The sequence below is a fragment of the Saccostrea cucullata genome, unplaced genomic scaffold (assembly GCF_032062105.1).
Source record: "Saccostrea cucullata isolate Sc308-1 unplaced genomic scaffold, CSIRO_AGI_Scuc_v1 ctg376, whole genome shotgun sequence".
Lineage (NCBI taxonomy): Eukaryota > Metazoa > Mollusca > Bivalvia > Ostreida > Ostreidae > Saccostrea > Saccostrea cuccullata.
The window spans coordinates 151,820-164,059 of record NW_026933720.1 but is presented as its reverse complement, the minus strand read 5'-3'; the positions used below and the strand labels follow the sequence as shown (position 1 = coordinate 164,059).

General features: G+C 31.0%; 2 protein-coding genes across 2 annotated transcripts; both read right to left on the bottom strand.

The window, feature by feature from the left end:
- Nucleotides 1-3,102: 3,102 nt before the first annotated feature.
- LOC134239093 (uncharacterized) lies at nucleotides 3,103-5,283 on the bottom strand. Its single transcript, XM_062721251.1, has 3 exons — nucleotides 5,242-5,283; nucleotides 5,030-5,147; nucleotides 3,103-4,928 (listed from the first exon to the last, which is right to left on the bottom strand). Exons 1-3 carry the CDS (start codon nucleotides 5,271-5,273, stop codon nucleotides 4,710-4,712), a joined length of 369 nt encoding a protein of 122 aa, XP_062577235.1. The 5' UTR covers nucleotides 5,274-5,283; the 3' UTR covers nucleotides 3,103-4,709.
- Nucleotides 5,284-7,935: 2,652 nt separating this feature from the next.
- Nucleotides 7,936-11,570, bottom strand: LOC134239092 (uncharacterized). Its single transcript, XM_062721250.1, has 4 exons — nucleotides 11,493-11,570; nucleotides 11,281-11,398; nucleotides 10,911-11,178; nucleotides 7,936-8,473 (listed from the first exon to the last, which is right to left on the bottom strand). The coding sequence occupies exons 1-3, from the start codon at nucleotides 11,522-11,524 to the stop codon at nucleotides 10,960-10,962; spliced, it is 369 nt and encodes a 122-aa protein (XP_062577234.1). The 5' UTR covers nucleotides 11,525-11,570; the 3' UTR covers nucleotides 7,936-8,473; nucleotides 10,911-10,959.
- Between the last annotated feature and the right edge of the window lie 670 nt (nucleotides 11,571-12,240).

Here is a 12,240-nt window from a genome sequence, read left to right as displayed (position 1 = left end):
TTATATGCCTTATTTTTTGTTAAAGTAACATATTTATATATCAAATGCATCATAAACAAGTTTTTAAAAGTAAAATATTAAGTCTCTTAGGTGGTGCGTTAGCAATTTTGTCTAGTGTATATCGACGATGTATTGCCAATTAACAATGGAAATTTCCATTCTTTTGTCGATACGATATATCCTGGTGAACTTGAGATAAAAGATACCACAGAGTCGGACACATTAGTTTCATATTTAAATATTCTATTTTAACTTTTTTATCGTCTATTTCCCTTACTAATACAGCTATATACCTTTATCATCTGCATACGGGGTTTATATATCTCAGTTGATTTGATATGTACGAGCATGCTCTATGTATGTACAATTTCCTAAAAGGAGGTAAATTATTGACAAACAAGTTAATAAAACAAGATTTTCTGCTGTCTCGTTTAAATTCATCATTTCGTAAGTTTTATGGTCGATGACCTTGACAGCAAATACAATTTTTCATTGAGACAAATGATGACTGACGTTTTTCATACTTATTGTTAGTTCATTATTTATACACTGAATAGACGACGGATTTGTCAGTTATATCCCGATCAGGCTCCATGATCAAGAAACAAACTTAGACTTAAGTCAAATTTTCTATCACCTATAAAATATTCATAAAAATTGGAATTCATTTCGACATTTGCAGATAACTACAATTCTGAAAATTATTATTGAAAACATTTTAATTTTGTTCTGCTTGATTTCTACAACATTTTATTATCAAATAAAAATTGCTAATGACGTCGTGATAATTTTAGCCTAAAATTATCACAACGTCATTTGTAACATAATTGACAACGTTTTGAATTTTTTATAACTGTCTGAAAAGCCAACATGGCTGAAAGCGCTAACAGTAAAGCTTTTATTTAATTTGGACTGCAGCATTCTGTTTTTATTAAATTAAAATATATATGATTAAGTACTACACATCAGAGGTTATTTACACGAACTTTTTTCAGTCTTTTTTTTCTTTAAGAAAACGACCGATGTAGACATGTTGTGGATGCGATTTACTTGAACTACCTGTGAGTTTAACTTTGAAAATTAAATTAATACGGTAAATGTATTCAGGTGTCAATTTCACGACCATCGTTTTTCTTTCAATCAGCGTATCAATCCCTTTTTGTCAAGTATCAGTATAAATTTGATACAAGAATTTCAAATATAATATTTTTAGACGAAAAAAATATTTATATCGGCATATTGCCAAGAAATGTGAAATCCAACATGTTTTATTTTACCATGTTTTAAAGGTAGTATTTATCTGTGGTTTATGTTCAGTATGTCTTTATAACTTAAGAGAAAAGAAATACGAGGGCTGTTCAATAAATAATGTCCTCGGTGCTCGGAAAGAAGCAAAAGACGCTTTTCAATGATTTAGTCTTCGTGATTTAACTTCTTAATTTCTTTTAATTAAAACACATGTCCGTAACATTTTTTATCCAATTTCTGATTGTTTTTAGAACTCATTTTTGGGTATGACCTTAGTATACTGGAAAATGGCAGATCCAATGATTTCCTGGGCTTGTTTCTTCCTTCTGAAAGGTGTTTTTTCAAGTTTGGAAATAGAAACAAGTCAAAAGGTCAAAGATCTGGCGAATATTGTTAATGTGAAAAAACTTAACTTTCTGTTTATCCCGAAAACCCCTTTACTCTTCAGGGCGTGCGAATTTGGACGCTGTCATGAAGAAATTTAATGTAGTAGATTCCTGATTCTGGGTCCTTCCTCTAATAAACCTTTCGATTTTTTTTGCAAACAATTTGCTTTTTAGATTCCTCTAGAAATTAAACTGTCTCCCCGAATACGAATTTGAACAACAATGCAACTAATATTTAAGAAAATTGCATATAAATCTGTCTTTGTGCTCTTGCGATTCTATGCTCTTGTGAGATCTTCGCTGTTTTTATCAAGTACATCTTATAGTAAATTTTGTTTTGAGGGTTTTTAGTAATAGATTCAAGTTCCATTATCTGTTTAATTTGAATATCAAACAAACGTGGATAATCACAATTACTGATATTTTAAAGTATTTGTTAAGACATTCGTACACGCTGTCGTTTTCACTCATTTTTCAAAATATAGGGTGACCTTTGAGTACTAAGCTTTTTTACCGTCAAATGTTTCTTAAAAAGAGTGTAAACTAATCCCTAAATGATGTCTATCAAATTTGCTATGTGTCATAAAGTCAATCATACATCATCAAATATTATTTGTTGAAATTTGGCAAACAGTACATAAGTTGTTATAATTTTTGTTGGCAAGGACCTTACCCATTTTTTATGCCCAATTTATATTTATTTATCAATGAAATCCATCCGCTCATTTGCCTATAAAACAGGCATTGGTTGCTGTAAATGTCACATATTTCAGTGAACATTTCTTTGAGATTTTTAACAAGTTTTACAGAAGCTTTAATGAAGCTTTTATTTTCACTCTAGTTTACTGATTCTTTACCATTCATTTATAATGCGGTGTCTCGAATAACCCTTGTTTCCCAGCTTTTCACAGTAAAACTACATGTATGTGATAAAAAGTGGTCAAATAAACTGTTATAAATTCTTTAAAGATTCAATAATGAGAGAAAGTCAAGCTTAATGTCATATGATATCTGTATTGTATGTCATACAGTTCAGGACATTATTTATTGAACAGCCCTCGTATAATCGCGGTAAGATTTTATAGCACCAGTAATTTTTTAAAAGTAATAAGTTTTATTCATTTAAGACACATTCTTAAAAAAATAATAGTCTCTGAACAAAATGAGTCTTTTTAATGGTGTATAAGTATCGAAGTGAGTTATTGTTATACCAGAATCTAATAAAACTGGAAAAAGTTGCAAACTAACATATATCATGCCGAAAATGTTTTTTCCTGAAAGGATTTTAAATATGAAAAAAAAATGTGGCACCTACCAAAAAGAAAATTGAGTCAGAAGCAAATATATTTGTTTATTACCAGAAAATCATAATTTATCCAATAATATTATAAAATGAAATATTCTTTAAATATCAATTATTTAAAGATGCTGTGAAACTCTTACTTATATCTATAATTATACTCATGATTTGAAATGAATAATCAGTCTAAAAAAAAATAACAATGAAGCCTTGATAAAAGCGCCTTTTCGTTCATTTAAATTGTTTTGAAACTATTTTGATAGATTCTTTCCTTGACTGATTCGTAATTATTTTTTTCTGGCAACAAGGAAAATATTTTCTAATGACGAGAGAATATATAATATATTCAATATATGATGAGGTTTATCAGGAAATATTTAAATATCAAAATCGAATGATGGCAAAATTATACCCAAACAGAGTGGTATAAGGTGAACAAAGGGAAATACTATTCTCCATCTGATTAATAAATAGACTCTTATCACTTTGACAATTAACTTTCCCAATTACATAACAACAAGTGTTGTTTTCAAGTTGAAAAAAAAACATAATTCACGGAAGTTTCCTTATAAAATACCGAGGGAAAATATTTACATTTCCTTCAATTACTTCTTCCTTACAATTTGCTGAACAATGAAGCCCTTTTTAAAAGGATATTAAGCTATATAGGGTTTTTCTCAATATAAATATGTCTGTGTGGTTTTTAATTCAGTTTTGGCAGGTATCCAAATCATGCAAATACCCAAAAGGAATTACTTTACCAGACATAGATTAGAATTTTATAATGACTATAGACAAAAAGGACCAACTAACATTTAAATTGCATGATTGTTGTATGATAAACGAATTAAATATATGAAGTAATATCCCGCTATCACCTGCTGCTGGTGTCTACATCTCCCAACTTATCGATTTTTGATAAAGAGCAGTCTCCGAATATTATCATTTTATAAACCAAAGCAGGCTATTGACAAATATGTTAATGCTGCAATAATGCCATTAACATCCTTAAAAATTAAATACTGAGTTTTCGTAACATATATGGTTGTTTTAATAACCTTGAAAGCAAATAAAACATAATTTTTACGTCGTAGTATTGGCTAACTTGTTTCATGACATATATAGAGATATATACGAACAGTATTCAAGCTCCAAAGTCCAAACAGCAATACAAAATAGAGCAGAGCAAACATGGACCTCCAAAACATCAGAGGTAGGATCAGGTGGCATGGAGCAGTGAGCATCCCCTGCCCACTGCTCACACCCGCAGTGTGCTCCTTGTCAAGATCATGAAATAAAGAAAAAAAATCGTAGGAGGGTGTTTTATCTCAATTATTCAGCTTTTGTGTTTTAAACTGAGGTTCACTACGGTATGCTTCGTCTACCTAATGCATAGGGGTATGTGACCGGCCTTCTACAGGGGGAGCTAAATCTTCCTAGGCGCCTGATTCCACCACTGAAAGTTTGAGAGGACGGAGCTTTTGTCAAGGAACTTTGGATCAAATGATCCTTCTACTGATTTTAACATGATTTAACATAGCAATTAGGTATCAAAAAAAGAGCTTTATAGTGTGTATCATTTTTAGAAAATACCCTTGGTATTACTAGTGAAACATTTTGAACAGAAAAATAGTTGAAAATTCACAAAAGCGTAATTAGAATACAAACATAGACACATATTTTCCTATATAAAATACACTAGATATTTCTCAATCCCTGATGAATACCTGTAAATATAGTATTGCTATAATCTGTTTGACAGTTTTGGTATCAAATCATATCCAGTGTACACTAGAACTCGCTGACACCCACTCTTGGTTAGTTAAAGGATTAATGAACGCTGTGTGGGGTATGTTTTCCTTACTTAAAGCTTGGACCTCGTCATAAGGAGGAGGTGGATCGTGGTAACAAAAGTTGTGGTCAATTGTAGGGGACTGTGGCGGATCATATATTGATAATCCATTCACTTCATCTCTTACAAAATAAAGTCTGTCCTACAAAGAAGATTTTCTGGAATCTTTATAACGATGTTTAATTATGCACAATTTATTCATCTATAACTATTTTTCTGATCAGTGTGTTTTTGATATCTTACATTGATTACTGGTCCCTGTCCAGCCTCTGCTTTCTTTTTACATCCACACTTGTCCCAGCAACACGCAATCATGATACACGTGACCAGAAACACAAACGGAACCAGCGTTATTATGTATCTTATAAAGTATAAAATGATGTACTAAATTTCAATTTAGATTAAACTTTCAAAATCATTTCATTTTTTCCATTAAAAATGCTCATTTTACTTACAGGACAGTAGCTCCGCCAGTGTTGTAGTTCATTTTGTGAAGAAGGAAGACATATTTAAAAAAACTTACACGAGAACGCATTACATTAAAACATATCAAGTGGTCAAATAAAACGCGGTTGCTATATGAAATAGAAATGCTGTAAATTTTCCTCAATCACATTTAAAATCATAAAATGTATGTTCAGTGTTTGTCAAATAAATCTTTGTCATATTATTACGTAATAGTTGGTAATGCAAGGTGCAATACCTTGGCTTTCATTTATGTGTTCGAACGATGTACATTGATATTTTTAATTTTACGGGGTGTATAGGTTCAAACGGAACCTAATATAAGAACACTGACTGGTCCTAAAACAAAGTCTATAAACAATACAGATCTCCAAAGAGGGCATAAAAAACTGACCCCCAGAAATGTTAACAGTAGGATCAGCCTAGGGGACGAGAGCATCCCCTGTTGACCAATAACACATACTGTGAGCACTATACGTCCAGCTGCGATATTTTGTAATGTATAAGTATCTAGTATAACTTTACTTTTTGTTGTAATTTGGGTAGGGGTTATATTCAACTACATTAGCTTATCTTTTAGGACCGTGAACAAATCTTACATGCATTCTAAGCTATTGCAATTGGTAAGGGGTGGAATTGTAAACAATTTTAGGCCATTCCAAGTTTTTTCTATGTTTAGCGTCCGCATGCATCTTGGTTTTTGACATTCCATGTAAGAAAAAACACACAACATCAGGAGTCCTGAAATTGATTACTTTAGTCGAAATTTTTTAATTTTGTCAATTTCTCCAAATTAATTCTGTACAGTAAGTTATATTCGGTGTATGTTATGCATTTAATCCCTTGTTTTTGCTTAAGAATAGATATATCTTCTATTAATGCAGTCTAGTTAGATCAAATCATTTGAAGGGCGTCATTTTTATGACTTTTAAGCCTGTGTTTTATGTTTTGGTTTGTGTTTTTTGCGAATAGGTAGGTAGGTTTTTGAAAGATGGGTGGACGCTAAACAGAGAAAAAACTTTGAATGGCCTTATTTACCTTCAGGTATACCTAAATATTTTATGGCAAGAATTTTCCCGATACAAATGAGTGTTCTCATTTCTTATTTAACCATATCAAGTTGAACAAAAACTTTATATTAAAAACGCCAGTCAGACAATAGTCAGCTCAGCGATAAATAATATAATCTGCAAAAACTGTTGACTTTAAACGAAACTGCTAATATCTTTGCATAAGCTGCTTTTTCAATGAAAATGGAATTCATAAATTCACTTACCAAGGCATTGTTCATTTGCTTTTTGTTACAAAAAAATCTCTGATTGTACACGTTAATACATTGTACATGTATTAATTAAAAAGATGTTTGAGTTTCTACTTGAAAATATAAAGGTTTTCGAGATAAAGCCTACCAAAATCTGTTGGAATTTTCATTGCTTCTAATTGCTCTGGTCCCATCATTAGTAAACATATTTCTGTTTTTCATATGAAGTACAATTTCTTCAAAAAAATCTTAGGCATGAAAAGAAGAAACACTTGGTGTGGTCTTCAATCCTAAATTTAACTATATTGATGATCGACGTATTATCAAAAAACAATAACTTCCATTTATATGTCGACAGGTAAAACAGACTCGTCAATATCGGTTTCATATTGGCCTTTCTTTTTTTTACTAGAAAATACATTATTGGTGACCAACAGCATAATTGTACGATAAACGTGATGACATCAACAATTCTAGCCATCGCAAACATTTCTCAATATATTGTTATAACCTGCATATGGGGTTTATATCTACCAATTGATTTGATGCCTAAGAATATCCTTTACCTACAAACAAATTCTAAAACGAGGCAAGCTATTGACAAGCAAGTTGATGAAAAAGGGATATCAAAAACTTTTTTTTACAGTCACGGATATATTGGCAGATAAGTAAAGCCTCTTTAAATACTAGCATAAAATTTGGAGTGGTTATTGGAATATTTCTCCAGAGATCTTTTGCAAGTTTTAATAAAAGCTAGGATCCTAGAGTTTCAGTAGGTCTGAAAAATTGATGAAGCCGTCGTTCTTTGTATTCATGCGTTCATTTGGGTTGCATTTGGTGACTGTATATGAGTGAGTTGTTTGAAGGGAGGCAAGGACACTAAAACAATCCATGCTTCGGGAAGGAAAGGCTATGTTTCCTCATTTTGATCTGTTTGCCCACATTACCATTGACTCCTCTTATCAGACAACTCAAAATGATAAATGTCATTTACTTCTACACAATATCCTTTTTTTAAGAAAGCGAGCATTTCTGTGCTTTTTTCGGTTTTGAAAACAAGGCCTTATCATAGATTGAAATGTTTAAGTAAGATTTTTTATGATCCCTTGGCTTCTCCTTATCGTATGTAGGAGTATATAAAAGTAAGATATATAAACGAATCTGATTATTTTTTATCTTCATTCTGCAAGTAAATTTCATATGTGAATTCTATTTTTTAAAATTGGAACAAACATTTCAAATCTTTATGTAATAATATTATTTAACTTCATCTTTAACAATTATTCACTAAATTGAAGTATTTTTAATCAAGAAATTGAACGACTTTTACATGTATTCTATACACAGTGTTACACTTCTCAAGATTGTCTTGACAGCTTATTTTTAATTTCATTTTCATTTTGAAAACAACAACAAGACAAACTTCAAGAATATAATGTATTTTAAATTAAATATTTACTAGTACATTAATATATATATATAAATATCACAGTTTTTCAACATCCTGAAACAACATGAATATCATGAACAAGATTCAGAATATAATCAAATTAATGATTTTTTGTTGTATAAAATATCTATACATCTATAACTCCATTGGTACAACAGCATAAGTACAATGTCATCCAAACGGGAAAAATGTTTTGATTTTCACTTCCCATTCCACGTTGTTTAGTTAAGTTTTGGCCTCTTGATGTCTTAGGTTTGATTACATATTTTTTACAGAAGTGTCGTATCACTTAGACTTTTCGGCTATATCTAGAGAACACAATCATGTGATCACCTACAATAGCTGTCAGTAGTTTCACAATCTCATATATATTTATCTGATATAGAGTATGTGAATAGTTAAAGTAAACAACCCAACAATGAGCAGAAAGAAGAAGAAGAAGAATGCGAGCTGGGACTCTCGACCATCATTTTTCTTTCAATCAGCGTATCAATCCCTTTTTGCCAAGTATCTATATAAAAAAAATACAAAAATTTCAAATATAATCTTTTTAGACGAAATAAACATTCTATATCGGAATATTGCCAGGAAATGTGAAATCCGACTTGTTTTATTTTATCATGTTTTTTTAAATGTAGAATTTTATCTGTGACTCCTTTTTATGGGGTTTATGTTCAGCATATCTTTATAACTTGAGAGAAAAGATATTATCGCGATAAGATTTTATAACAAGAAAATTTCGAAATCTTCACATTTTAAGGGCAGATGATACAAACAAACTTTTGTAAAAGAATTTGAAAATAACAAGTTGGGTCATGTTTAAATGAATAAAATGAATAACTTTCACCGCGTAGTTTAAATTCTTTTATTCAAATTTGCATAAAAATGGAATTTTAAGTGAAAAATATTTGCATAGATTAATAAAGATGGTTTCAGAAGGGCATACTTTTGAACATCACAGAAGGTTTACAATTTCTTTATTTTCTAGTAATTTATTATTTGCATCATTTGCAATGAAATTAGGACAAAAAATATAAACCAATCCAGGCATCCATTTTTTGTTTGTATCATCTGTCCTTAAAATCAAGTTTATTCTCATACGCATAGATACCAGTAACTTTTAAAAAGTAATAAGTTTTATTCATTAAGAAACATTCTTAAAAAATTTATAGTCTCTAAACAAAGTGAATTTTTATATTGATGTATACGTATCAAAGTGAATTATTGTTATATCAGAATCCAATAAAACTGGGAAAGTTGCAAACTAATTTATATGCATAAGACACAGCGACACGCACTATATATCCTAGCGAAATTTATTTTCCTGCAAGGATTTCAAATATGAAAAAAAAAAAAAATTAATAATTTGGCACCTTCCAAAAAAACAATTGAGTCAGAAGCAAATGTACTAGTATTTGTTTATTACCAGAAAATCATAATTTATCCATATAATGAAATTAAATATTTTTTAAATATCAAATATTTAAAGATGCTTTGAAACACTTACTTATATCTATAATTATACACATGATTTTAAATTATCAGTTTCAAAAAAATAACAATGAAGTCTTGATAAAAGCGTCTTTTCGTTCATTTTAATTGTTTTGAAATTATTTTGATAGATTATTTTTTGCCTGATTCGTAATCATCTTTTTCTGTGGCATCAAGGAAAATATTTTCTAATGACGAGAGGAAATTTGTCGTTCAATATAAGATGAAGTTTATCAGGAAATATTTAAATATCAAAATCGAATGATGGCAAAATTATACCCAAACAGACTGATATAAGGTGAACAAAGAGAAATACTATTCTCCATCTGATTAATAAATAAACTCTTATAACTTATCACTTTGACAATTAACTTTCCCAATGATATAACAAGTTTAGTTTTCAAGTTGAAAATAACACAATTCACTGTAGTACAAAATACCGAGAGAAATTATTTACGTTTTCTTTTATTACTTCTTCCTTACATTTTGCTGAACAATGAAGCCCTCTTTAAAATGATATTAAGCTATATAAAGGATTTTTCTCAATGTAAATATGTCTGGGTGGTTTTTAATTCAGTTTTGGCAGGTATCCAAATCATGCAAATACCCAAAAAGAAATACTTTACCAGACATAGATTACGATGTTATTCTGACTATAGACGAAAAGAACCAACTAAGATTTAAATTGTATGATTATTGTATGATAAACGAATTATGAAGTAATATCCTGCTATCACCTGCTGCCTACATCTCCCAACTTATCGATTTATGATAAAGAGCAGTCTCCGAATATTATCATTTTTAGAACCAAAGCAGGCTATTGACAGATATATTGATACTGCAAAAATGTCAACAACATCCTTAAAAATTAAATACTGAGTTTTCGTAACGTCGTTTTCATAACCTTGTAAGCAAAAAACAGAGATAGATACGAACAGTATTCAAGCTCCAAAGTCCAAACAACAATATAAAATAGGAGCAGGCAGTGAGCATCCCCTGCCGACCGGTCACACCCGCAGTGCGCTCCTCGTCAAGATCGTGAAATTAAAAAAAATAGTCCGAGGGTGTTTTATCTCAATTATTAAGCCTTTGTTTTTTTTAAAAATGAGGATGACTACAGTATGTTTTGTCTACCTAATACATAGGTTGTGTGATCGGCCTCCTACAGAGGGTGCTTAATCTTTCTAGGCGCCTGAGTCTACCACTGAAATTTTGAGAGGCAAGCAGCTGTGGATTAAATGATCTTCCTACTGATTTTAACATGATTTAATATAATAATGGGGTATCAAGATGAAGGAACTTTATAGTGTGTATCATGTTTAGAAATATTACTAGTGAAACATTTTGAACAGAAAAACAGTTGAAAATTCACAACAAAAACATAATTACAATACAAACATAGACACATATTTTCCTAAATTAAATACGCTAGATATTTCTCATTCCCTGATGAATACCTGTAAATATAGTATCGTTATAATCTGTGTTGACAGTTTTGGTGTAGAATCATACCCAGTGTACGCTAGAACTCGCTGACACCCACTCTTGGTTAGTTAAAGGGTTAATGAACGCTGTGTGCGGTATGTCTTCCTCACTTAAAGCTTGGACCTCGTTATAAGGTGGAGGTGAATCTTCGTAACAGGAGTTGTAGCCAGTTGCAGGGGACTGTGGCGGATCACATATAGATAATCCATTCACTTCATTACTTACAAAATAAAGTCTGTCCTACAAAAAAGATTTCCTGGAATTAAATTTCTGTAACACAATGTAAGTTTTGCGCATGATTTATTCATCTATAGCAAAAGTTATTTGTTTTTTATATCTTACATTGATTGTCGGTCTCTGCCCACTGTCTGCCTTCTTTTTACATCCAAACCTGTCCCAGCAACACGCAAGCATGATACACGTGACCAGCAACACAAACGGAACCAGCGTTATTATGTATCTTTTGAAGTATAAAATAATATTTCTTAATTTTAATTGAGATAAACTTTCAAACTCATTTCATTTTTTTCATTAAAAATGCTTTATTTACTTACAGGACGGTAGCTACGTCAGAGTTGTAGTTCATTTTGTGAAGAAGGAAGACATATTTACAAAATAACACGAGTTACGCATTACATTAAAACATATCAAGTGGTCAAATAAAACGCGGTTGGTATATGAATTGGAAATGCTGTAAATTTTCCTCAATCACATTTAAAATCATAAAATGTATGTTCAGTGTTTGTCAAATAACTCTTTGTCATATTATTACGTAATAGTTGGTTATGCAAGGTGCAATACCTTGGATTTCATTTATTTGTTGGAACGATGTACATCGATATGTTAATTTTACGGGGTGTATAAGTTCAAACGGAACCTTATATACAGAACATTGACTGGTCTTAAAACAAAGTCTATAAACAATACAGATCTCCAAAGAGGGCATAAAAAACTGACCCCTAGAAATGTTAACAGTAGGATCAGGTGCCTAGGGGACGAGAGCATCCCCTGTTGACCAATAACACGAACCGTGCATGAGCATTATACGTCCAGGTGCGATATTTTGTATAAGAATCTAGTATAACTACTTTTTGTTGTAATTTGGATAGGGGTCATCTTCAACTACAGTAGCTTATCTTTAAGGACTGTGAACAAATCTTACTTGCATTCTAAGCGATTGCAATTGGTAAGGGGTGGAATTGTAAACAATTTTTTTTTTACCTTCAGGTTATACCTAAACATTTTATGGCAAGAATTTTCCCGATACAAATGAGTGTTCTCATTTCTTATTAAACCATATCA